The sequence below is a fragment of the Grus americana genome, chromosome 7 (assembly GCF_028858705.1).
Source record: "Grus americana isolate bGruAme1 chromosome 7, bGruAme1.mat, whole genome shotgun sequence".
Lineage (NCBI taxonomy): Eukaryota > Metazoa > Chordata > Aves > Gruiformes > Gruidae > Grus > Grus americana.
This window is the reverse complement of record NC_072858.1, coordinates 16,026,864-16,049,842: the sequence shown is the minus strand read 5'-3', so window position 1 is coordinate 16,049,842 and position 22,979 is coordinate 16,026,864. Positions and strand designations below refer to the sequence as shown.

Sequence of the window (22,979 nt, the reverse complement as noted above, 5' to 3'; positions counted from 1 at the left end):
GTGATCCTGTGCAACCTGCTCTGGGTGATCCTGCTCCAGCACGGGGGTTGGACTAGATGATCTCCAGAGGTCCCTTCCAACCCCTGCCAATCTGTGAAGTGTGTCCCCCATGCACTCACTCACCTTTGCCCTTCCCCAGTTATCACACCAAACAAACGTTGATATCAAAGAAACGTTTAATAAGCTGCAATAAAATACGGACCTTTAGAAAGCTCATAGGGTGAATATCGACAGTGGAGGAAGAAAAGAAAACAAGGTGGTGGGAATCCTTGAGGAGTTCAGATCTGAGTCAGGGACCTTTTACCTGGAACAAGAACACAACTTCTTCCATAGGCCAGGACGAAATAAAAGACAGGAGCACAGAGTTCACAAAATGTCAACATTTAGAGAGTTGATACATATTCAAAGTTCAAATGACCCAGCTCTTATAGCTATACATATTGATTTAAAGCAACAATATAATTTTATTTTTTTTTTATATACACTTTCAAAGGTTTGTCAGGTGAGGTATGTAAACATTATCTAATGGAAACCCCTCTCCACATTTCCAACCGAGAATTCACAGCAGACAGTTCATTTTCCCAACTCGGTACGCAGTACTTCCCGCTCCCAGAGCAACCGGGAATGCCGTCCCAAGCCACGGCTCTCCCAGGCGCAGTCACCGGCTCCCATTTCCCACCGCTGGTCTGTACAGTTCACATTGCTTAGGCTCAAACATACAGTACCGGACAGGAGGACTTTTCAGCTCAGTGTCAAAAATTCATATAGAAACAAACAGAGAAACAAAACTCTCCCAGGGAAGCAGACACAGATGAAGGAAAAACATTTGCCATCAGGGTGGAGATAAAATTTAAACGTTGAACATCTTAAGAAAGTATTACTGGGTTGTTGTTGTTTTTTTTTTTTCTTTTCTTTCTTTTTTCTTTTTTTTTTTTTTTTTCTTTTTTTATTTTTCACACACCTGTTCCAAGGGTGAAGGAAGCGTGGGGCTGGCGAGGGGTCCTGCAGGGCCAGGACTCGGCAGCGCTCCCCGCTCCACCCTCCAAAGTCAGGGACCCATCACCATCAAAGCAGCAACGATCCTGCTGACGCTGCCCCACGTAGACAGCCAGGGTGGGAGGCACAGCCAGCAAACACTTCCAGGCAAAAAGGGGTTAAAAAAGAAGAAGAAAAATCCAAACACACTTAGGAAAAAACAACCAAATGACCTCGAACCCCCCTAGAAGGAGAATAAAAATTGCAGAATGGCAAGCAAATAAGTAAATGACCTTTTGGAGCCGGCACTGGGATTTTAAGGGCGACAGCGGTGCGCTCCCTTGGCTCACCCATACCCGCAGGAAGCGCAGGAGCCCCAAAGGCAGCTGCTCACTGCGGCAGTTTGCTAGCGGGAGTTTGCTATCGGTAACTACCTGCCCTACCTCAGCCGCTTTGGGGGGGTTCCCTGGGGGCGATGGCAGCCCCCACCTCCTGCATCCCTGGGGATGTCTCCTTGGGCATCCCCAGGCCAAGAGACCCCCCCCCCATCCCACGCCAGACCGAGCCCCCATGGGGAGCGGGGTTATTCTCACCCAGCCCTGAGCCCCGAGAGCCCCTGCCATCAGACATTATTACTACAAATCTTATTGCTTGCAGTGCCCCCCGCCCCGGGGAACGGCCATCCCAGCCGGCCACCGGAGCTTAGTGCCCCCCCCCCCCCCCGGGACCGTGGCCATCGACCAGGTCTGACATCATCAAAATGAGATGAAGAGAAAGAGTTAATGCTTCAACTTTGATGTGACATAAAAAACAAACACCGCCACCGCCCCCCCATCCCATCCCATGCCCCCCCTTCTCCCCCCCCCCCCCAGTAGCCAGCCCTTTGGTTGCGGCACGCTGGGCGATACAGCCCCACCAACCGACACACCAGTCAGATCAAGAACCTGTGGAAAGCCCATGAAATAAATATTAAAAAAAATCTATTTACAATATTAGATCTGTGAGCATGAATTGAGAGAAAAATGCTTTTTCCTGCCCCAAAAAAGCTTAAAAAGTAGGTTAGCATCCTGCCGCCTAGCACAACACTATCTTACATGGCACCTACACATAATATATATTCACATTTCATTTTAAAATTAGGTACTCTTACAAACAGACTTAGAAAACATTGGCTAGCAATGCAGCTCGAGGGACCGCCCGGCCTCTGGACCCACGCCGCGAATGCCGGCTGGCTGCCCCCCAGCTCCTCCGGCTGCCCCCAAGCTGCCAACGTGCCCTGAATCGAATCCGCCAGCTGCCCCCCCGCCGTCCTTCAGGGAGGGGGTAGAAGTGCTCGTGAAAGAGAGGGCTTGTCCATGGGGAGGGGAGGAGGAAGGATGGGGACTGTGATTTCTGCTAAGCCTAGGGGTGAGAATACAAACAAGAACTCCTGAGAACATCTTAGAACAGATGGATTCATTTCACAACCACCAAGCTAAAGGATGGGCCGAACGGATGCTACAACACACGGGGGGCGGGGGGAACAGGGACGCGCGCTATGGGGGGACATCGTAGCCTCGTGGTTTGCTCAAAAAACCTACCGCTACAAGAAAAGCTGCAGTGGCGTTCCCTGGCAGGGGAGGCTACCCCCCGCCTCGCTCCCCGGACATCAGGGACCCAAGGACACCTTGGCTGGGGCTCAGTCCTCTTTCCCCGGCATGAGTGCCAGCAGTGGAAAGGTGAAAGCCCGAGCCGGACGGCAGCCTGCACCTCCCTGCCGCCCCAGGCACTGCCCATGCCTGCGGGAGGCTGGGAACCACGGCTTTGCCAGGCGCCTTCAACTGGGAATGCAGCTGTCAGGCTGAAAGAATACGAGCTGGAGAGAGAAAATGTCCATCAGTTAAAGTAGGGCAGCGGTACATTCGTGTCCTTCTGAGATTGCATCTCGATTTCCCGGGAGGTTAATAGGGGCTGGCAGAGCTTTCGGAAATGCCAGCATTTCCAGAGGTGCCATGCAACCGGCTGAGACACAAGCTGGGCTGCAGCTTTGCTCATCCGCATGCCGGCAAAAAGCGGCTCGGGCAGCCCGCCAGCCCACCTGGTCCAGCGCCGCGTGGTTCCCTCCGGCACGGGAGGGACAGGAACGAGTTCATCTCGCTCTCCCGGCTCATGGAGGATGACCAGCAACGCGACGGAAAGTTTGCTAAAAGAGTCAGCGTCAGCTAAACAGCTCTTTGGAGAAGGTTTGTTGCAAATACACCTCACTGATGTGTCGAACACAGAAACACCACTGCACACAGCAAACATGAGCAAGAAGGACCTCATTAGTAATGAATTATTAGTGATGAATATAAAAACATGCACACCTTGGATATACTGCACGCATCCCATAAGCAGAGAAACCCATTCCGGGGCTAGCATTGCTAGACAAGAACCTAACAGTTACAGATAGAAGGAGCCATCCTGGGCTCAAACTGCTCTTGCTCCAACCCCCCAACAGATAAATTTTGACTCTGAGCTCAGCAAACCCAGCCCTTCCCAGAGGTTAGGTAAGGTGGATGGTTCCTGACCATGAGAAGTGTGAAGACCCAGAGCTGCCAATGACAAGGTGAGAGAGGAAAAGGGAACGATGCACATGAGAGAGTGGGGGCTGGCAGCAAAGGGACAGCAAGGACATCTGTGGAGGTGTGGAGCTAAGGAGATGCTGCTCCTGGTATGTGGACTGGGAAGCTGGGATGGAGACTAGTTTCAAGAATAGGGTGAGAAAGTGGCCAGCAAGGAAAGTCAAAGTAACAGAAAGAAGAGAGGTCTGGTTTGTGGGACACAGCACTTGAGCTGAAATTGGGAGCTGAGGAAGCAGAGCAGGGAGCTGCCCCGAGAAGGAGGAGGAGTGCAATGAGGCTGCGGAGCTGAGGATGGCACTGTGGTAGTGCCAGTGGGCAGCTCCGCACCGCAGCAAATGGAAACGCGCTCCATGCCCGTTTGGAATAAGGCGATAAATCGTGTTGCTTATTTCCTTCCATTCATTAAGATCGTCTGCAGCTCCCTGTGCATCCCTCGCCTTGCGCAGAAGCTGCATTTATTGGAAACAGGCTGCTCTAAAGCAGGAGCTGTGCCTCAGAAGCGTACCTCATCGCCGCCTCGCCGCAGAACAAACAGAAACGAGTAGTGCATGTCCCAAGTCATGAACAAAGAGCAACAGGTCATATATATGGTATTACCTCTACTCATTTTTGTCTCTCTTATGCACTGCTCTAGCTGAAACATGGCTGTGTGGCGAGAGGAAATTGAGAAGTAAATTGGGAAGAGAGTAATGCAACATGAGGACTGATTAGGAAAAAATGAAAAGGAGAAAAAAAATTCAAACAGCTGAGCACTGACAAAGAAAATGGAGCTACCCAGGCAATGCTACCCTGCCAGGCAGTCACCTCACATGCAGACCCTTTAATTTGGTAGCAAATTAAATTGAAATTTAATTTCCTAGCAAATTACAGCCTTCCTCCTTCCTGCCCCAAAATAAAGCACTCACAAAAGCAAGTGCGAAGCACATTAAAAGCAGATCTTGCAGTCAGCAAGACCTGGAATCTGCTACTGGTATCAAGTGGAGAATGCACAAGGAGAGGCAGAAGGGCCAAAGATGGCATCTCCTGGAGCAGTGACAGCAAGGAAAGCAGCCTGGCAAGGAGCTGGGGGTTTCCTCGGAGCAGAAAGCCTTAATGCTTTTCTAGAGATGACGACCACCCCTGAACTACCTCACCCCTGGGGCACCCCCCCCCCCGGGGTAACCCAAAGGATTGCACGAATCTGAAATTCAGAGAATTTATACTAAAGCACCAATAATCCCACCTCGAGGTGGGCTGGAGAGGTCATGCCCCAAGTACATGCTGCAATAACTCAGCCACTGGCAAAGGCTTCACCCTTACCCATCCCTTGGCAAACAAGCCTGCTCTCCATAAAAACTACCTGCACGAGTTAAACCCACCACCCAGCGCAGCAGCTGCGGGAGGAAACGCTCCTGCCAGCTCCTCACAAGCAGCACGATGTAGAGACCAATCACCCTGGTTTTCCTCAAAATTGTAATTTTTAAATAAGGGAGAATTGTTGGCAGGAGAGGAGGAGGCAGAGAGCAGAGCAGCTCTGAGCTGGGTGTACGTGCCTGGCCGGGGAGAGCCCTGCAGAGGCTGCGGCGCCAGGGACCGGTCCTAAGGACAGACAGTGGAGCAGGGAGCTGGGGGGGTGTGGGGGGGTGTGGGTCTCCCTGCTGACAAGACCCCAGACCATCTGACCCCCACCAGGACAGCCCAGCTCAGCATGTCCTGCAACCCCCCTGCTCCCTGTCCCTGCAGATGCCCAAGGTGCTGCTGTGCCATCTGCCCACCCGAACCAGGCGCCCGCGAGGGACACGCAGCACACGCCTGGGCTGGGCTGCAGGCAGCAGTCTGGGCAATTGTATTTAAAAATGGTTTTCTTTGAAAAAACCCCCTCAGACTTATTTGCTTTCTCTTCATTTGCTTTCTGAAGAAAACAAAACAATCCACAGCCCAGCCCAGAACCCTCTTTTCAGCCCCAGCCTGACACAAAACACACTCTCTACTTTTCCTCATTAAAGGGTGCAGAAATTCAGATTTATGCCTACAAGGCACAGCCCAGCTCCTGTTAAAGTCAGTGGGCTCTCTGCACAGATTTTGCGAGTGTTACTTTTTGTGCTGGACACGGCAGATCTAATGTGGGAAAGCCAGGGCTCGCTGAACGCCTCTGGCATGCCCCAGGCAGGGACAGAACTGCTGGCTGAATGTGATCGGAGCCTGGGACAAGCTGCAGCCGCTTGGAGTCTCAGGCCACGTTGCCCACACACTGCCCAGCACGGCCAATGCCACCTTGCTCCCTCCCGGAGCCCTGTGACCCCTACAGCATCTGCTGACAGAGCTTTGTCCCACGGGGACCTGCCTTCAGCACAGGAAATCTCCATCCACCTAAGCTGAAACACAGCAGCATGACAGAAAACTACAGACCGAGACGGGACTTTCAAAGGGGTGGGAGGAATACGGTTGTCCTATTAGTATCTCCAATTTCTCCCCGTGACAGGTCCTGGCCGTTCCTCTCTGGAGTCAACGCCTGGCAGGGACGCTGCCGGGAACCTCAGCGCGCTGATGCCACCACCACCTAAGCCGAGCAGCGCGCACCAAACTGGGACAGGTGCCCAGATGCTGCTCCGCTCCCGCAGCAGTGTGACGCCTGCCATCTCCCACCCCGGCCACCCTGAGCCAACCGGGGCTGGTGGAGGCAGCCGGGAGGCTGGAGCAGCAGCACCCCATCTAGAAAGTCTCTCTCTACTTGCTTTGTCGAGGTTTTTATCCTAATGAGGTTCCCACTCCCAGGAGCACAGAAGATGGAGAGCAGGACAGCCTGCATTTACCAGCAGCTAAAAAATGAAAGAGAGCAAGAGAGAGGGAAAGCCCCGAGGAGCGCTTGGTGCGTGGTGCCCGGCGCAGGCGCTTCAGGAGCGATGGTGAAGGATGGGGAAAGGGGGCTTTGCTGCAGCATGGGGAAAGGGGGGGTTTGCTGCAGGGGAGCGGCGCGAGGAGCGGAGGTAAGAGGGGTGCTCGCACGCACGCCCGGCCCAGGGGAAGTAGGGGAAAAATCCCGGGCCCGCGTGCCTGCGGAGAGGCTGCCCCAGCCAGGGGAGAGAGGAGGACCGTAAGAACGGGTGGAGAAGCAAGGGGGAAAGACAACCTGTAAGAAAGGTACAGATCAGTCATTTAACTGCCATCTGTGCCCTCCTGCCTCACACCTCTCCTGAAATGCTTTTAAATCTTTTCTGATGGAATGTTTGACATATTTAATGCATGCAGTAAAAATTAAAGTAATAGATAACTTCATATTAATCTGTACAGGGACTGACAGGCTAGATTTAATCACTTCCTAGCTGTTCAGAGAGTTAACTTATTCTAGCGTGATTCAAAGGAAAGGTAAAGGATTTTTTTTTTTTTTTAAAATCAGCCATTTCATAGTAAGAGAAAAATGTGCCGCAGCCTCGTGTGCGTCAGCGCTGGGGGAAGGGAATACCTGCAAGAGAGCCAGAGGTGCTCTGCGAAGGGCGTGCGAATCTCAAGCGCCTTGTTTCATCCTCTAAACGGGTACAATGAAAGATTTGAAGACGATTATCTGCTTTCCACCTCCAGTCCATGGGCTTTGGGATCTGGGGTTCAATGCCAACCATGAAAGCAATTCCCGTTTCAGCCGAGCCCTCTCTAGCCTCTGCCCCCAGGACAGGCGTCTCTCCAGCGCGTGGGCTGCCCCGGAGCCTTGCTCTGAGCAGGGACAAGGAGCTGAGCAAGGACCTGTAAGCAGCTGTTAAAGGTTGGGCGACCCTGGAGCCTGCTTTCTGCACGGGAGGAGGCTTGCACGGGGATTCATGCAAACGGACTTTGTGCAGCAAGGTGAAAGCAAAGCCATGGAGATGCAGTGGCTGAGCAGGGTCCTTTCCCCGAGCGCAGACCGCAGCAGTCCCTTCTCAGCCGCTGAGCGCCGCAGCCCGGCAGAGCCAGCACAGCCACACGCTCTGTGCACTTCTAACAGGTTTTTCTCAGAGGTGCTCAGCACCGTGACCCTGTTCTGCCACTGCAGACTCCCAGCCAGCTTTTACACGTGTTGCAGAGGCTCGCAGAGGAGCCCTGCAAAGGTGTCGTGCAGGACAGGGCAGAGGCTTGGCCGCTTTCAGACTCCACAGCACCAGACAGAGGCAAGGACAAACCAACCGCACCTTGCTAGTAAAAGGATGAAATGCAAATTACGGTAAAAAAATAAACTTAAGTCAGTCCCTTCTCTCAACCCTATTCCAACTGCAAATCCTGGCTTAGGAGGGCGCTAGGCAAGACGTGCACCAGAGCGCAGGGCGAGGGCCAGGGCTGCCCTTCTGCAGAGCACCAACAGCAGAAGGAGCCCGAGCCCATAAAAAGGGAGAGATCCAACCTTCAGCCACGCGCTGCGGAAACTGCTTTGCCATCAGAGACCACAGAAATCACCACGAGCGCAGCAAAATGGGAGAAGGATGTCTGTCCAAAAGCAGGGCACGGCAGGACCGATTCACCCCTGAAGCCAGCGAGAAATAAAGACGGATACAGCCCAGCGCGCCCGCCCGGCAGCCCGGTACCCACGGCATCTCCTCCGCTGCCTCTGCCTGAGCGGGACCTCCACACCCCACAGGCTGTGCAATGGGGCAGCGATCAGCAGTACGCACACCAGTAGCTAATTAATACTTTTATGCAGGTAACAGCATGGGACACCAGCAGCTGCTACTAACGAACCGACAAAGGACAGATTCACCTTTCTCTCCCTTGCTGATGGGAAATGGTTTTGGTTTTGCTTTAAATGCCACTAAGACAGACAGAAGGAGGATGCTGAAGGAAAGGGAAATGTTTGCGTGCACCCAAAGGCTGCCAAAAGCTACTTCATGTGCACGAAGGTGGTTTTCTTTCTGCTACAGTACAAGTGCTTGTGCCTCAAGTATAAAACGCAAGCCTCCAAATCACACAGATGAGCTTCTTATTTTTATTTTTAAAGTGATAAATAAGGCACTGTACTTTTAACTAAAACTGCCTGGTTCCAAGTTTAAAAAAAAACCCAAGGAACGTTCAAACTGCAGAAACTTCCTTCTGAACAGCAGAGCCAGACAGGCCGACCTCTTCTCTGTCCGAGACACATCTGCTGATGCCTAAAATCACGGGCGTTATCCTTTAACTGCGGATTTTTAAAGGCTTGCTACAGCTTATAAAAGCAGCTTTAGTTAATGCATGGTAAAGGGTTACTACTATACATCAGTTTTGTACATGGCTACCGGTTCTTTGCTATTTCGGGTCCAGTCGTGAGCGCTTGCTGTGCGAACAGTCCACTTTTGCTCTCAGCTTCCTCTTGCCCTGCGACCCGCTGCTCTCCTGCATCTTCTTCATGGACCTCGTCAGGGTCTTCCCACCGCTGGGCTTTTTGTTGGCCATCTTCTGTGACCGCGTGGAGGACTCCCCCAGGGGTTTCTGCTTTGGGGACTTGGCCAGCTCCTCGTGGCCGGGGGGCAGCACGGCCCGTCTGCTCGTGTTCTCCTTGCCCTTCCGCATGGGGAGCCGCACCTTCCCCAGCTGCCTTTTCGGAGCTCTCTTCTCTTTCAAAGACATTTTTCTAGCCAGCTTATTGCTCCTCTCCATGGCAGCCTGCTTTCGGGTGGCGGGAGCTTTCGTGCTGATCTCCGAATGCTTTATTTTACTGGCCTTCTTGGCAGGCAGCTTGTCCTTGGTGGAGGAGCCGGACCGCTCCTGGGTGCTCCCGCTCTCCTTCAGCGTCCTCTTCTTCCTGCTGAGCTGGAGATCAGCTTTGGGCAACGGGTCCTCCTGGGACCTGCCCTTCCCCTTCCGCCCCTTCCCCATCCCATCCACTGATGGAGATTTAGCAGGGAAGGCGTCCGCTTTGATCTGCAAGGCCAGTTTTGGAGACATCAGTGGGTTGATGCACACGCTCTTCCGGCTCTGCTTGCTCTCCAGGGACGGGTGGTCACCCGGGCCATCGCTCTTCTTCTCCGCCTTCACCACGCGGTGCTGGGCTCGCAGCTTGCCCCGCAGGTTGGAGTACTTCCGTAGGATCCTGGTGCTGGCCTGTGTGGGCAAGCTGGGGGCAGGCTGGATGGTTTTGTCTTCGTTCAGGTCCTCAGCGCCGGTGTCGGCGGGAGACGTCTGGCTGGGAGCGGCGGCTTCTTCAGCCTCTGCTTTATCAGCGTTCTCCCGAATTTTGGCCCAAAGCTTTTGGTTCTTCAGGTTATTCCGAGCCGGGGTAGTGGCAGCAAACTTCTTGAGGTGTTTTTTCAAACGTTCAGCTTGCAGTGAGCTGGGGTAGAGACTGGAGGAGGAATATTTCTGCATGGGGACTTTGATGGGGGGGATCTCCCCCGGGAGACGGGTGTTGAGTTTCTTCACGATCACTAGAGACCTGGTTTCAGTTGTCTCCAGAAACCACTGGCAGATGTCAGATAGCTTAAAGGCCTTCATAAACAGCATCTGGACAGGAGAAAGCTTCTGCACTTCCAGTGAGCCTCTACTCTTCCGTGTCCTTTTCTTGCTTTTCCAAATCTCTTTCAGTTTGTCGGCTTTGTTCTTTACCTTGGGGGTTGGCTGCACCTCCTTCTCCAGTTGAATCCAGCCCTTCTGAACTTTCATGTACTGGGCATTGAACTCGGCAATGAGCTCCTGGTTGTCCTCTTCAGCACACCACTCCATGAACTTTGGTTTGCTGTCAGCCGTGTCTATGTCCTCCAACTCCGGGGAGTCGTCATTCCCTGAACTGCATTCGTCCCTCGGTTTGGGGATCGCTTGCACAGACTCCTTCCCTGGTGTGCTCTTTTTTGCGGTTTCCACAGGTGCGGGTGCGTGTCTTAAGTTATAAAACTGCAGAGCAACCTTTTTATGCTTTGCAGTCTTTGCTGGAAGATGCTTGATTCCAGCTCTGCTGCTGGGACACGGAGGCGAATGGGCCACCGGCTCATAGCTCTCCAGCTTGCCCATGCCCATGGCACCGTCACAGCTCTCCTCATCCTTTGCGCTGGCATCGCCTGGTTTCACATCCGCTTGCTCGGCATCATTTGCAAGCACGCTGCTCTCTGGAGGGAGGAGAACGCTTCTCTTCTCAGAATCAGCCTGGACGCCCATTTCCAGCATCTCACCTGGTTGACTTTGGCTGCTGTTAGCAGGGGGGTCATCTTTAGAGGAATTTTCTCCCTCTGCCACTAAGATGCTTTTATAGGTTTCTCTGGTAGTGACATCATTCTCCTCACCTGGCCACTGCTCGGCAATGCTCTCTGGAGCCTGGCCGGTGCCTGGCTCCTTACTGGTTTTGAGCAGCACGTTGGGGAAGCAGTCGTTTGGGAAGTGCACAGGTGCTGCCCCATCCAGGGGCACTTCTCTCTTGAACCGCTTAGCGCCAGGGCTCTTGGAGAGTTTGATCTGAAGGCAAGGAAGCTGCACAGAGCTGCAAGAACCAGCGTCCTCAGGACTGCCCTCGGCGGGTGACTGGGATTGCTGGCTTCGGAGACGCCGGTCCGATGCCACAAGCGCTCTCCTGCCTTTCTTTCGCTTCTTGTCTAGACTGTCTTTGGAAGAGACAGAGTCCTTCCCTGCAGTGTCTGAGCCGTCGAGTTCGGGCAGCGTTTCCTCTTCAACGGGCTCTTTTTCACCTGCTGGGCTGTTATTCTGCGCTGCGTCCTCTTCCGAGATTTCAGGGAGGGCTGTGCTGGCTGGCACAGCCTCCTCTTGCTCAAGGGAGCCATCATCTGCCATGCCCAATAATTCGGCTTCTGGTTCAGCATCAATGCATTTGTCCACGTCCACACACTGCAAGGTTGCAGGGGGCTCCGGGGGGCTCTCCCTGTCCATGGTGGCAGGGGGCTCATCAGGAGCCTGCCGGCCTGGAGAGCGCGGGGAGGGCTCTGCCAGACACAGCCCACAGGGCTCCGCGTCTCCCGTGCCTGGAAGCTGGGCAGGATCCCTGGCACCATCGTGGGGCAGGGGTGCTGTGTCCGCAGTGGCGGAGGGCTGCAAGGGGGACTTTGGCTCTGGGCTGGTGGGACGATCCGGATCAGTTTGTGCGTCAGAGCCTGCGCAACCTTCCTCCCCGACAGGCGCTTCTGAGACGGGAAGGGCAGCAAAATCAGCAGCCTGCCCGCCGCCTCTGCCATCCCCGGAGGAGCCCAGGCTGCTGCCAGCCTCCCAGGGGACGCTGTCTCCTGCTCTCGTCCCCCCTCCTTCGGTGGGAGGGGAGCCAGGGGACGGCGAGCCGGCCAAACTGTCCTCTTTCTGGGGGCTGGGTGGAGCAGAGAGGGAGAAGAAGGGCACGGCCATGGTGGCTTCCCTTGACCGCAGTGCCCGGGTATCCCGGGGCTGCATGGTGCCTGGCTCAGCTCTCTCTTTTGTTTCTCGGCTGGTTGGTGCCCCTTTAGCCAGGAGCCTCAGGGAAACCCTCTTCTCGCCTTCCCGTCCTGCCCCTGCGGACCCCCCCACCGAGAGCACCAGGGGCGGCTTAGCGCTTACAAGGGTCTCCGTTCGCAGCGCCGGGCTGCTCCCCCTCTCCTCCGCCCGGGAGCTCCTAACCAGCGTGCGGACAGTCGGGAGCTCGCAGCACTCCCCGTTGAAGTAGTATCCCCGGGTGCTCTTCCTTGCCGTCTTGCGGGACGACACCGACCGCTGGCTCTCAAAATGGCACTCGGTGATGGGCTGGCTGATGTAGACGACGTCACACTGGTTGTCATAGTCATTGATCCTCAGCCCTGACGCCTTCTTGCTTTTCCGAGTGGATCTGAGGGAGGCTGCCTTGGCACGGGAATGCCCGCTGGGGGTCCGGTGGGCGGCTGGTGCGGCGCCGGCGGGCAGCCAGCCCTCCTTGGACTTGTCGAGCGGGCCCTTGTCAGCCGGGTGCAGGTGGCAGCCTGCCTTGCCCTTGGCCACAGCGTGCAGGTGGTTTTCTTGCTTTGGTCTCGCATCTTGTTCTTTCGCGTCTAAGTCCTGGTGCAAAGATGCTTTCGAGCTGCATTGCAAAGTGTTCTCTTTGTCGGCTCTGCGAGGGGGGGTCACCGCAAAGCTGGGATCCCAGGACTCTTCTGGTAGAGCTCTGAAAGAGGTCTTTGGGGACCCCAGACAGCCATCTAAGCTGTCCTCGCTGCCGTTCACATTTGCCACTTTGACCGAGATATAACCTTCCACGAGAGTCTTACCTGCTAGCTGCTCTTTATTGTCCTCACATTTTCTGACAGTGGCTTCTTGCTCGTGCCCAGTGGCTTGCTGCCCTTCCAGGCTTTTTGCGGCATGATGGAAATTCAGAGAGGAAGAGTTCAACGTGCTGAGGTATCCTTGGGTGGAGCTATCCTTTGGACTAGCAGAACGAAGCCTGGTGACGGGGAGCTCGGAGAAGTCCCTTCTCAAAGCAGGACTGGAGCTTTCTGCTCTGTCCAGAGACTTCAGCTCTGCTGGCTGCTTCGGGGCTTGTCCCATAACATGCAGGGGGCCGTCGGACCCCGACTGTCCTGGGTCCGAGGAAGAAGGGGGCTTTGATTCAGTACAAGTAGCACCCTTATCCTGATTTTCAGTGCTTCGCTGGCTACAACCAGAGCCACAAGTAGAGGCCTCCATGCTCTTGGATTCAGACAACTGCTGGCCTTCAGAGTCTGGTTGTACTTCAGTGTATATGTCGTTTAGCACACGAATGAATTGCTTCTGGTGATGTGTACACAGTCTGACCATAAACTTTTCCAGTGGAGACTTCGGCTGATTGTTAGAGTCTATTGCTATTGTCTCTGCTGCATCCTCACTAGAGAGACAAAGAGAGAAGCAATCAGTAACATGTCCCAGGGAATAACAGTTTATGCTGCAAAGCTGGAATAACCCTTTTCCTCCCACTCAGCGTATCGCTTGCCTGACCTCCAGGTGAGATCAAGCATGCTGTTGTCACGGGGCTGGCAGGTATCACTTCAGTCCCCAGCGTGCACACTTACGTGTGCATACTGCTGCCAGGACAGGGACCGGCACTTTTGTTTGCCTCCCACTGCCAGTGCACCCATAATTACACTTCTGCCTAGGCCATCCTGGTGTGTGGGCACCATGTGACACATTCAAAGCAAACCTACATTTCCCAGTGAAAATCAGATTTACTCTCTGCACGGTGCCCGGTGTAGAAGGCCCAGCACCTCCGGGACCCACCAGGACAACTGCACACCTCTGCACGCTCCACCTGCACAGCCAGGCTGGGTGGGAGCAGAGCAGCATCCCACCTGGGCAGCCAGATGCCAGAAATCTTGAACTACTGCAAGTCTTCAAATTCTGCTTATGCCTCGGTGGCAGAAGATGGGTCTAGGGCAAACTCAGCAGATCTGAGTCTCCTCTGTCATCAGTGCAGAAATTTTGGCGAGCTCCCAGCCTGCAGGGCGTGCAGGCAGCAATGCACCCTTGTGTGGTGCGGCGCCTTGCCATTTGCACTGACCTTTGATTTACTGCCATTTAATAAAGTGTCTCTGCAGCTGATGGGCTGACCGTCAACGCGCAGTGGTCGCTCAGAAAGGTGTGCTCCTGCAGCACAGGATCACTGCCACTAGCTAGCTCTCAAACCAAGGCGATTATCATTTACCTGCCTGGCAGAGGCAATTAATTAGGACTTATTGGTGGAGAGGTTAAGGGATAATTACCCAGTGTTTGTATGAACTCATCAGGAGTGCCATGCCAGGTGCTGTTATCAAGACCGTATCTGTTCCCAGTGGCAGCACAGGCGATTCCCACCCAGTCCCTGCCACACCGAGGGGGCTGCGTGCCTTGGCACCCACGCTGTTTGGCACAGGACCTTTGCCAGCAATGCCGGGTTGCTTTGCAGCAACACTTGCACTTTGCACCTCCTGGCCTTGTACCAGAGGAGTGAAAATTGTTTCCCCCCTACAGCCTCGCTCTCCTTCCCCAGCATTGAACGCCGATCTCGCTCGCTCGGCTGGGTCCAGGGAGGCAACACTTATCGCAGGGTTCGGGGCCAGGTGGAGAAAAGCAGCTTTATCTGGAGACAGGGAGGAAAAGCCCCGGCTCGGAGGAGCCATTGGCATAGAGGAGGAGGAGGAGGGAAAGCCAGGGACCGGAGCCGGCCGTGCTCGGTGGCAGCCGTTGTGCCGGAGCGATCCCCGGGCACCCTCGCCTGCTGCTTACCTACTGCCTGCTGGCTGCTTGCTTTGAACTGACAAGCGCCAGGGCAGCATCTCCTTTCCCCGGCTCGCGGGGGCTGCTCCCAAACTCGGCAAAGGGCAGGGAAAGGTGCCCAGGGGCCGCTTCGGGCTCTGGGTTGGCCAGGTGGCACCCGGTCTCCTCTTCACCCAGAAACGCCAGGCTGCAGCCAAGCCTGCCCCGAGCATCTGCTAGCCAGCCCTTTGCTTTCCAGTTTGCCCCAATTTTTAAGCGTAACAAGGCTTCACCTCTCAATCACGGCCACTCAGTTTCCTTAAAGGCTTCTTGGGCAAGGTTTTCCCAAAACCACCCAAAAAGGTTGAGCGAGCCTGGTGTGCCGAATGAGCTCCGGCACCTCGAGAACATACTCCCGGGGCTAGCGATAAACAACGTACCTCAAGACTGCTTTACTACACCCGGGTGAGAAAAATGCCCTCCAGCAACCGTCTCAACTGGTTCTACCTGGCGCTGCGATGACTTTCAATTTGCAATGCCTGGGATTAGTTTAAATAAAAATGCTCAGGTACAACCTGGCCCCTCTCCAGAGCCCTGCATGGGAAGGGTTATGTCAGCAAGGATCTCTCACGCAGCCCAGCTCCTCCCCTTGCCCTGCTGAATAACAAAGGGGATAAAAACCCTCTCACCCGGTTGCAAGAGGAGGGCTTGGAGCTGGGGGCTTTGCAAAGAGGCAGAGCTCAGCACAACTTTTTTTTCCACCTTTGCAAAGAGGGCGGTTGCTTTCCTCTTACCTGCTCGCCAGCCCAGCTCCTAAGAGCGGCAGCCATCTTCCCCCAGCGAGCCTGAATTTATAACGGCGGCAGCAGAGGTGTGGCTCTGCCCCGGCCCACCCCGCCACCACACTCCCTGGGCAGCCTCGGGAAGCAGTTACGGTGGCAAAACAGCCAAGTCCCTCCTTGCCAGGGTGCCTTCAGGTGCTACATGCAAATGGCTGCGAAGGAAGAGCCCATGGCATAGGTGAAGTGGTTGCCCGGATGGGTGGCGAGGAAGAAAAGGCGAGCTACAGGCTGGGCGACGCCTGGTGAGGGAGGAGATTGTGGGACTGTGTACAGAGTCCCTACTTTGGGAGAAGGGACCAAAGTTGCCGGGCACAGTCCTTCCTTGCCTTGCAGCAGCGATGCCGAACGCAGCCGGTCGCAGGGCACTCCTGCTTTGTCTGGGTGCGTGGGGCTGGAAAAGACCCATGTCCTGCTCGTCTGGCAGAGGGAACATGGGGTCCCTGGTCCTAAAAACTCCAGGGTGGCACTTCTGCCTTGCCTTCACCCAGTTTCTTCCTCTGAAGTGTGACTGAGGCCATGGTTCTCATTTTCACCTTATCTGCCCCACTGTACTCCAAGGAGTCAATCTGAGATAAACACAGCTTTTCAAGCTGTAAATTTAAAAAACAGAGATAAATATTTTTCCTGCTTGACGAAGGAAATAAATCCATTCAGCCTTGATGCCCTTTGTCCTTAGAAGACCCATCTCACACTCAGCACCACAGTTCACCTGCTTCTGCAGGCACGTCGTGTTCAGGGTCTTCTGCTTTCACATCACTTTGGCTCAAAGATGGGCTGCAGCTTCTCACCTTGAGCTCATCTGCTCCTTCCCCAGCGAACCCCTGTTTGGGTGCTGCAGGCAGCATCTGGTTTTTCTCAGTTTCAGAGGATAACATTGAGGCAGAGCTCTCCCCACTCCCTGCAGCCATGCTCTGAGCACGGCTGGATCCCAAACACCTCGGTCCTTCCTCTCCCCGTCCCCCCGGGGTGCAGAGCACAGCCTGTGCCTCTCCGTCCCCAGATCTCCCAGACACAGCTCTCTGCTCCCCAGGACCTACCGCTCTGCCCAGCAATTCCCACCATTCCTGTCTGTTCTGGCTGTTACTGCTAAATAAAAAATGCCCATGGCCATTTTCTTGCCCGGTGGCCAATGGATGCAGGATTGTCTGCATCCTTGCTACTTAAGGCGGTTTCGGAGAAGGGCTTGTTCCATGCACAGGTCCAATAGAAGAGTTTATTTCAGGTGCCCCATGACTTCAGGCAGGGCTGCTTATGGACTTGCAGGGAAACCATTTATTTACGTGGCTTGTCAGAGAGGAGAGGTGAGCTGATTGCAGAGCTGAAGTGCATTCCCGGGGGGAAGGTGCTGGGTACTAACAGGTTCCTCAGCCCTGCTGGCAAAGGTGGGAGCTGAAGACCGACTGGGGAACGCAGATGATGGGCATTGGGAACATGGTTTTAAACGGGAGGAAAAATTGTTCTCGGGAGGCAGCCATCCCTGTCTCTGAAGAGCCTGCCTTTTGGGAGGCACTGACCGTTCCCACGGGGGCTTGGCCTCAGGCTCTCTTAGTTTTGGGTGTGCATGAGGAACGTGCCATCTCTCTGGAGGGCTGGAGAAGCCACAAACCTACTGCAGCTGCGTGGCTGGGGACAGGCGACTTACTGGGGACCCTCTATGCCTACAGCCAAGCTGCCAGCGCAGTCACACTCCTGTATGGAGTGCCCAGAAAGATTCACTGCGATGGGAGAGACAACCCACCTGCCAGTGAGCTTTCCTGGGAGATGGCAGGTCTGCCCTTTCTGGCCGCCAGCCTTGAAAGCTGCCTACACAAGGCTGCGGCTGCCGGGGGCTCCTCCACTCCTGTGCCGCAACACCCCGCTTCCAGCCGTGCCGCACGTGTCGCCCCATGCCAGCAGAAGACACTCCGGCGTCCCAAGCAAATCTAATCACCTGAGCCCCTCGCTACCTCCTGGCCCTTCTAGGTTTCCCAGGGCAGCCCTGTTCTCTCCTCCTTCCCCGCCTGCTGCAGAAGGTGTCAGAGGCATCAAGGGGCAGGAGCTGTCAGAGACACAAACGGAGCTGTTGCTACGCAACCCTGGCGGTGCAGCAATTAATGCTGGGGAAAACGTGCTGTGCTCTAAAGCTATTTGCATAGCTGCATGCTGCAATACATTTGTTTGCATTGTGCCTCTACTGTTTAGTAGAGTTTGAAGTCAACCCTCCCCCAGCTCTTGCTGAGGGGGGGACATGGGGCTTCCAACAAAGGCCACGCGGCTGGGGATGATGGGGCTGGGGGAAGGCAGGGATTGTCTGTCCGTAACACCTATTTGCACAGGTATACGATTTACAGTTTGGGGAGGAAAGGCCAAGATATCTGGATTTCACCCTGTGCAGCCCGAGGAGCTTTGCCCCCCTTGCAGAGCCAGCTCTTGCCGTGCCCCTGACCTGCTGTCAGATATCCCCTTTTCCAGGTGCACCAGGGTGACACTGCGCTTGTTCTTCTTGTGAATGCCAGAAATGGAGCTTTAGGGACAGCCCAGCCTGCCTGTGGTTCAAGAGTGGATTCTGGGGGGGGGCAAGGGGGACAAGAAAGAGAGGGAGAAAGAAATCAACTGGTTCACACCAACCTACCTGGGAAGCTGGTCTCCGAAAACCTGCCGATTGCCAACTGCAATCTTCTGGTTTGCCCACCCCAAGTTTCTCACTATTGAACATGAAGCCTGTGCCCTTTTTGGGTTTCTTTTTTTAGCCCTTGAACATTGGTTTGATTGATTATAAGTTTACAGGTATGTTTTGTACCTCAGAGGCACAAGAAGCAGCAGCAGAACAAAAGTTCAAGGCTAAGTGTTCCTGTTCCTTTCAGACCACTCTAAGCACCAGGATTATAATTCTGTAAAAGAAACAAAGCATAGCTATAAACTTATAAAATCCAATTTAGTATTTTTATGGGGATGGCCTCTCCCCTCCCTCTCCTGCTGCTGTGCAGTTGACTCCATGCCAGTCGGTGGAGCGCTGCCTCGCACCACCCAAAACCAGAGGTACCACTGGAATACCCCACCAAGCCGAAGGGTGCCTTGGAAACCTGGCTAAAAGCGGAGATTTGAGAAAGGTGGATGACTAAGAAGAAAGCCTAACTTGCGAGCGATGCTCTGCATCAGCTGAACTCAAAGCACTGACCATGCCCACTTTGACCCCAAGGTCCAAGGCAGCGTGTCTCACTGCCCTCGGGTGGCAGCTCCAGCCCTGCTGGCTTCGGCCACTTCATTTATTTTTCAGAGCAAGTGGAAAGGCCATTTAGAGGGATTGCAAAGGAGGAGCAGCCTCTTAAAAGGAGGTTGCTCGTGGCTGGCAGTCAGGTGAGCTGACCCCAGCCCCAGCGTGCTAAACGTGCGCTTGAAAGCGGCCGTGGCTGCGGTGTGCCGAAGGTGGGCTCGCTTTCCCCAGTGCCGGGGGGCTGCACACAGAGCCACACAAGGGTCTCGCCCAGTGGAAGGGGGAGATGAGTTCTCTGCCAGTCCCGGTTCAGCTTGCTGGAGCGGCTGCGCAAAAGCAAACGCCAGCGGGGAGAGGCACTGGACCAAAGCGGCACCGCGTCTTTCAGCATCAGACCGCACCAATGTCACCGCAGTGGACATGGAGCTATAGCTACTGCCAGCTCTCTGCTTGAAATTATCATCCCAGGGTGGCAAAAGGCGACCCACATTACGTCTCCCCTGCTCCATTAGACCTGCGGCATCGTGCCCAAACCCATCTTCACTTGTAGCTGCAGCAAAGACTTTGTGCTTTGAGAGGCGGAGGTGAGGGGACATGGTTCCTTCTGCTGGCACCGCTCTGGGATGCAGCACTCCCTTGCCGGGGATGAGCAAAACAGCCATGTAAGCCACTGCAGCCAGATTTTCTGGAGCTCATCTCTCAAAGCCCCAATTAAAGGCTGACCCTGGATGTACCAGTTTAAATGCCTGTATTTCAATCCTCAGAAATATGCCTGGCACCTAACACTCCCCACACAGATGAATGAGTCCCTTCACACCTCTGTGGGTGCTACAGTAATTCTCTCTCGCTGCACTGAAAAAAAAGATAGAAAAGCAGCACAGAAAGAGCTGAGGCTCCACACAACAGCTAGCAAGGAGAAAAAGCATTTTTCTTCTCTAAATTAAAAGCCAAAGTTGTGCAAAGCACAGCCAAAATAACTATGGAAATATTGCTGCGGGGTTCTCAAGGCCCCTGAATTTACACCGTCCTTGGTGACGTGCGTGGGGATGGATTGAGCTTACATTTCAGCTGAAAAGCAGGAAGAAGCAAGTTATAGATGGGTTTTGTTTGGTTGGGGTTTTTGTCAGCTGCATGTGTTCGTCAAGGTATCCAGGTTGTACAATAAGCCAACCGACTGGATAAACAACAGGCATCCATTACAGATTCAGACTTTTAACCCTTCAGAGTAGTGTCTTTTATTTGTTTGTTTATTTTTAAAGTAGTTAAACATAAAAAACCACCTTCTCCCCACCTGTAGCCAAATAAAAATCAAACAAACCGAAGTTGGCTTTACATTTAAAAAAACAATAGCAAACTCAAATAAGTTTATCTTTTTTATTATTCCTGTCATAGCTTCCTCCACTCCCACCTTCCCCAAGTAACTAACCCGACCGTATTCTATAGTAGTTTATCCTCACTTGTGATACTTCTAATACAATATTTAATGACTAATTAAAAACCTTACCACTGAGCTATTGCTTTAAAACCAAGGGAAATTTATCACGTTGGTAACATTATTCTATATACTAGCTTTCAAAGCCTTTCCAGAATTGTCCTTGCTAATTTTTCTAATTATCAAGGACATCTGGGATCTTTCCTTTAAGGAAAAAAAAAAATTACCATGAGTGTTTCTCTCTGAGGCGGTACTCAGCATCTTCCCTGAGCTAGGTACTCCAAAAGAATAGATAGCACCAGCAGACCAGAATAGATAGAAAGACAGATAGCACCAGAAGACAGATAACAAAAGCATGCAGGGGGGGAAAAAAAAAAGTTCTTACACGGATTTTCACAGCTTTGCACATTTTAAAAAAAGCATCACCCAGTTAAGGCAAGGGAGAACAAACCACAGGGACCAGCCCTGTGGAGCGGGGAGGGATGCCCTGAGCATCTTTAACAGTCCCAGGCACGAGCTGGGAACGCACGCCGGCTCTGGAGCTGAGGTGAGGCGGGTGTACGGCCTCTTCCCCGCTCCCGACCCCCCCGTTCGTCCTGCAGTAAATTGGGGACAAAGCTCTCCCTACCCAGCCCTCGGGCACGCACACGCAGGTGAGCTGCAGCCACTGCAACCGCAGAGGTTCAACAACAGGCAAACCCCCCACCGAAGGTGCACTCATCTGCAGTAAATTAAGGCTTGCGAGCAGGGTATGCTGTGCTGCGACAAATCCCACCTTCCCCTCCTACGCTGCACTTAATGCTGGAGGGCTGCATCTCCAGGGTAGAAGAAAACCCGAACGCAGCTGATGCCCTCTCTGCAGATGTTGCTGGTCCCAGCTCCAGCAGGCACATCGCCACTCTCTACCACTTCTAGAAGTCGTCAAGGATTTTAAAGTCTACAAATATCCAGGATATTCTTTTTTTTTTTTCCAACATGGATATGAAAAAGCAAATGCAACAACGAGGAAGAGCGCTCGCTAGAGCTAAAAACCCTCAGCACAACCCGGTCGCCAAAGCTTGGGAGGGGCCGGCGGAAGACAGTTGGAGAGCAGAGGGTATCTTGGGTGTAATTAACAGACGTTGGGGGATATGACCCCATTTCAGATAACCTGGAGATTCAGATAATTGGGCCTCAGATAATCAAGGCCACGCTGTTAATAGAAACAGTATCACAACTCCTAATGGCAGCATTCCCCACATGCCGATGCTAAACCTCCTTGCACGAAAATGCCTGGCAAAATATGAATTAGCGGTTCGATACGTGTCCATATTCTCTGTCAGCTGCCTGGCTGAGCAGCAAACCCCGTTTCTGATGCACCACTTTGGCTGGCTGCTTGGGAAATAGGTTAAGGCAGAGAAGTGGATTGCAGCCCCGGATGCCTGGGGATAAGGCTGTCTCAGAGCTGATGGGCTAGGTAAGCTCTATTTTGAAAGTGGGTTAATTTAACTGTCATTCAACTACCGTGAAATGATGTAGGTTAATTTTATAGTCAGATAACTATTAAGAAACCAAAACATAAGGCAGGAAATGTCTCTATGCATTCTAGTGGAGAGAGGTTTCCTCTGCGCTAATGCACACCCCTCCCCTTCAGCTCAAACCTCTCATCCTTCCATTTCTGCACATCCCTCACATCATCTCTTTTTTTTTTTTAACCCTTGTCATTACACACTATTGTCCTTCCTTCCCCTCTTAAGAGATTCTATTCTCCTCTCAAAAATTCCCCTTGCCCACAATTATTTTTCCCCTTCATTTACATCGTCACACATCTTAGTGCAAAAGGAAGACTAACAAATACAAACCTCGTCTGACCACGGCTAATGTCCACTAAAAAAGATCCCGTCTCCCCCACGCATCTGATATTTGTCCAGCTACATGGCAAAGTGAGGCAGGGAACTACACCTTGCTTAGCACGTAACATGGCATCACCACTAATACACCCAGTTTTCTTTAGGGTTATTTACCGTATTTAAAGCATCCTTGATTTTTTGGCAGTTTACCCTTTATAATTGGATACCGCAGTTAAAACATACTTTATCTCTGTGCAATTTTCCTTCCCGCAGCATAATGATAGGTATTGTTTGTTTCTTTATAATGGGGACAAAACCCATCAATTGCTGGTTTGCCGTAAAGAGAAAAATAAAAGGAAAAAAATTTATCAACAACAGTTTATGCCTGCAAAGGAACAGGTCCCTTGGAAAAAGCAGAAGTGACTCATCACTCCTAACGCGCAGCGAGGAAGGACCGCAGCCGGGCACATCCCCCCGAGACGCCCTCGCAGATTGCCTCCCTCTGACTTCTGCACCTCCCTGGTCCCACGCTCCCACCAGCAGGAAAATGAGTCCCTAACCTTCGCAGAGGAAACTATAGAGATGATGGCCCATTAGCGCATGCTGCCCATCAAGCACTCATGGATCTCCTCTACTGCAGACGTTTTTTTATCGTATTAACAGTAAGTGCACTATGCAAACCCTGAAAGCTCAGAGAAATGAACTCACGCTTAACCACGCGGTGGTAACGAGACCACAGCACTAATGGGATGTTGGCATTTTTACTACGCTTTATATGACCAGAGAAATACAGAATGGGACCATCCCCAGAAATTGCAGCAAAACCACCTCTGAAAAACCCTCCTCACGTATTCAGATGGCGAAGCCAAGAGCCCAAACTGCGTACGCCGTGGGGATTTTTGACCCACAAAAGGCTGAGTGCCAGATTCTCTGTTGTCCTGCTGAGGCCTCGCTATTCCTATTAATCTTGCGAGCAAAGTCCTTTTTTTTTTTTTTTGTCTCAAGAACTATAAAAGAACAGACAAAACAGCCAAACCCCAAACCTCA

The 22,979-nt window shown here is 53.2% G+C and overlaps 1 protein-coding gene across 1 annotated transcript; it reads right to left on the bottom strand.

Annotated features, from left to right (window-relative positions):
* Positions 1–440: 440 nt before the first annotated feature.
* Positions 441–18,179, bottom strand: LOC129208522 (protein piccolo-like). Its single transcript, XM_054831334.1, has 2 exons — positions 18,090–18,179; positions 441–13,293 (listed from the first exon to the last, which is right to left on the bottom strand). The coding sequence occupies exon 2, from the start codon at positions 13,224–13,226 to the stop codon at positions 8,802–8,804; it is 4,425 nt and encodes a 1,474-aa protein (XP_054687309.1). The 5' UTR covers positions 13,227–13,293; positions 18,090–18,179; the 3' UTR covers positions 441–8,801.
* Positions 18,180–22,979: the final 4,800 nt, after the last annotated feature.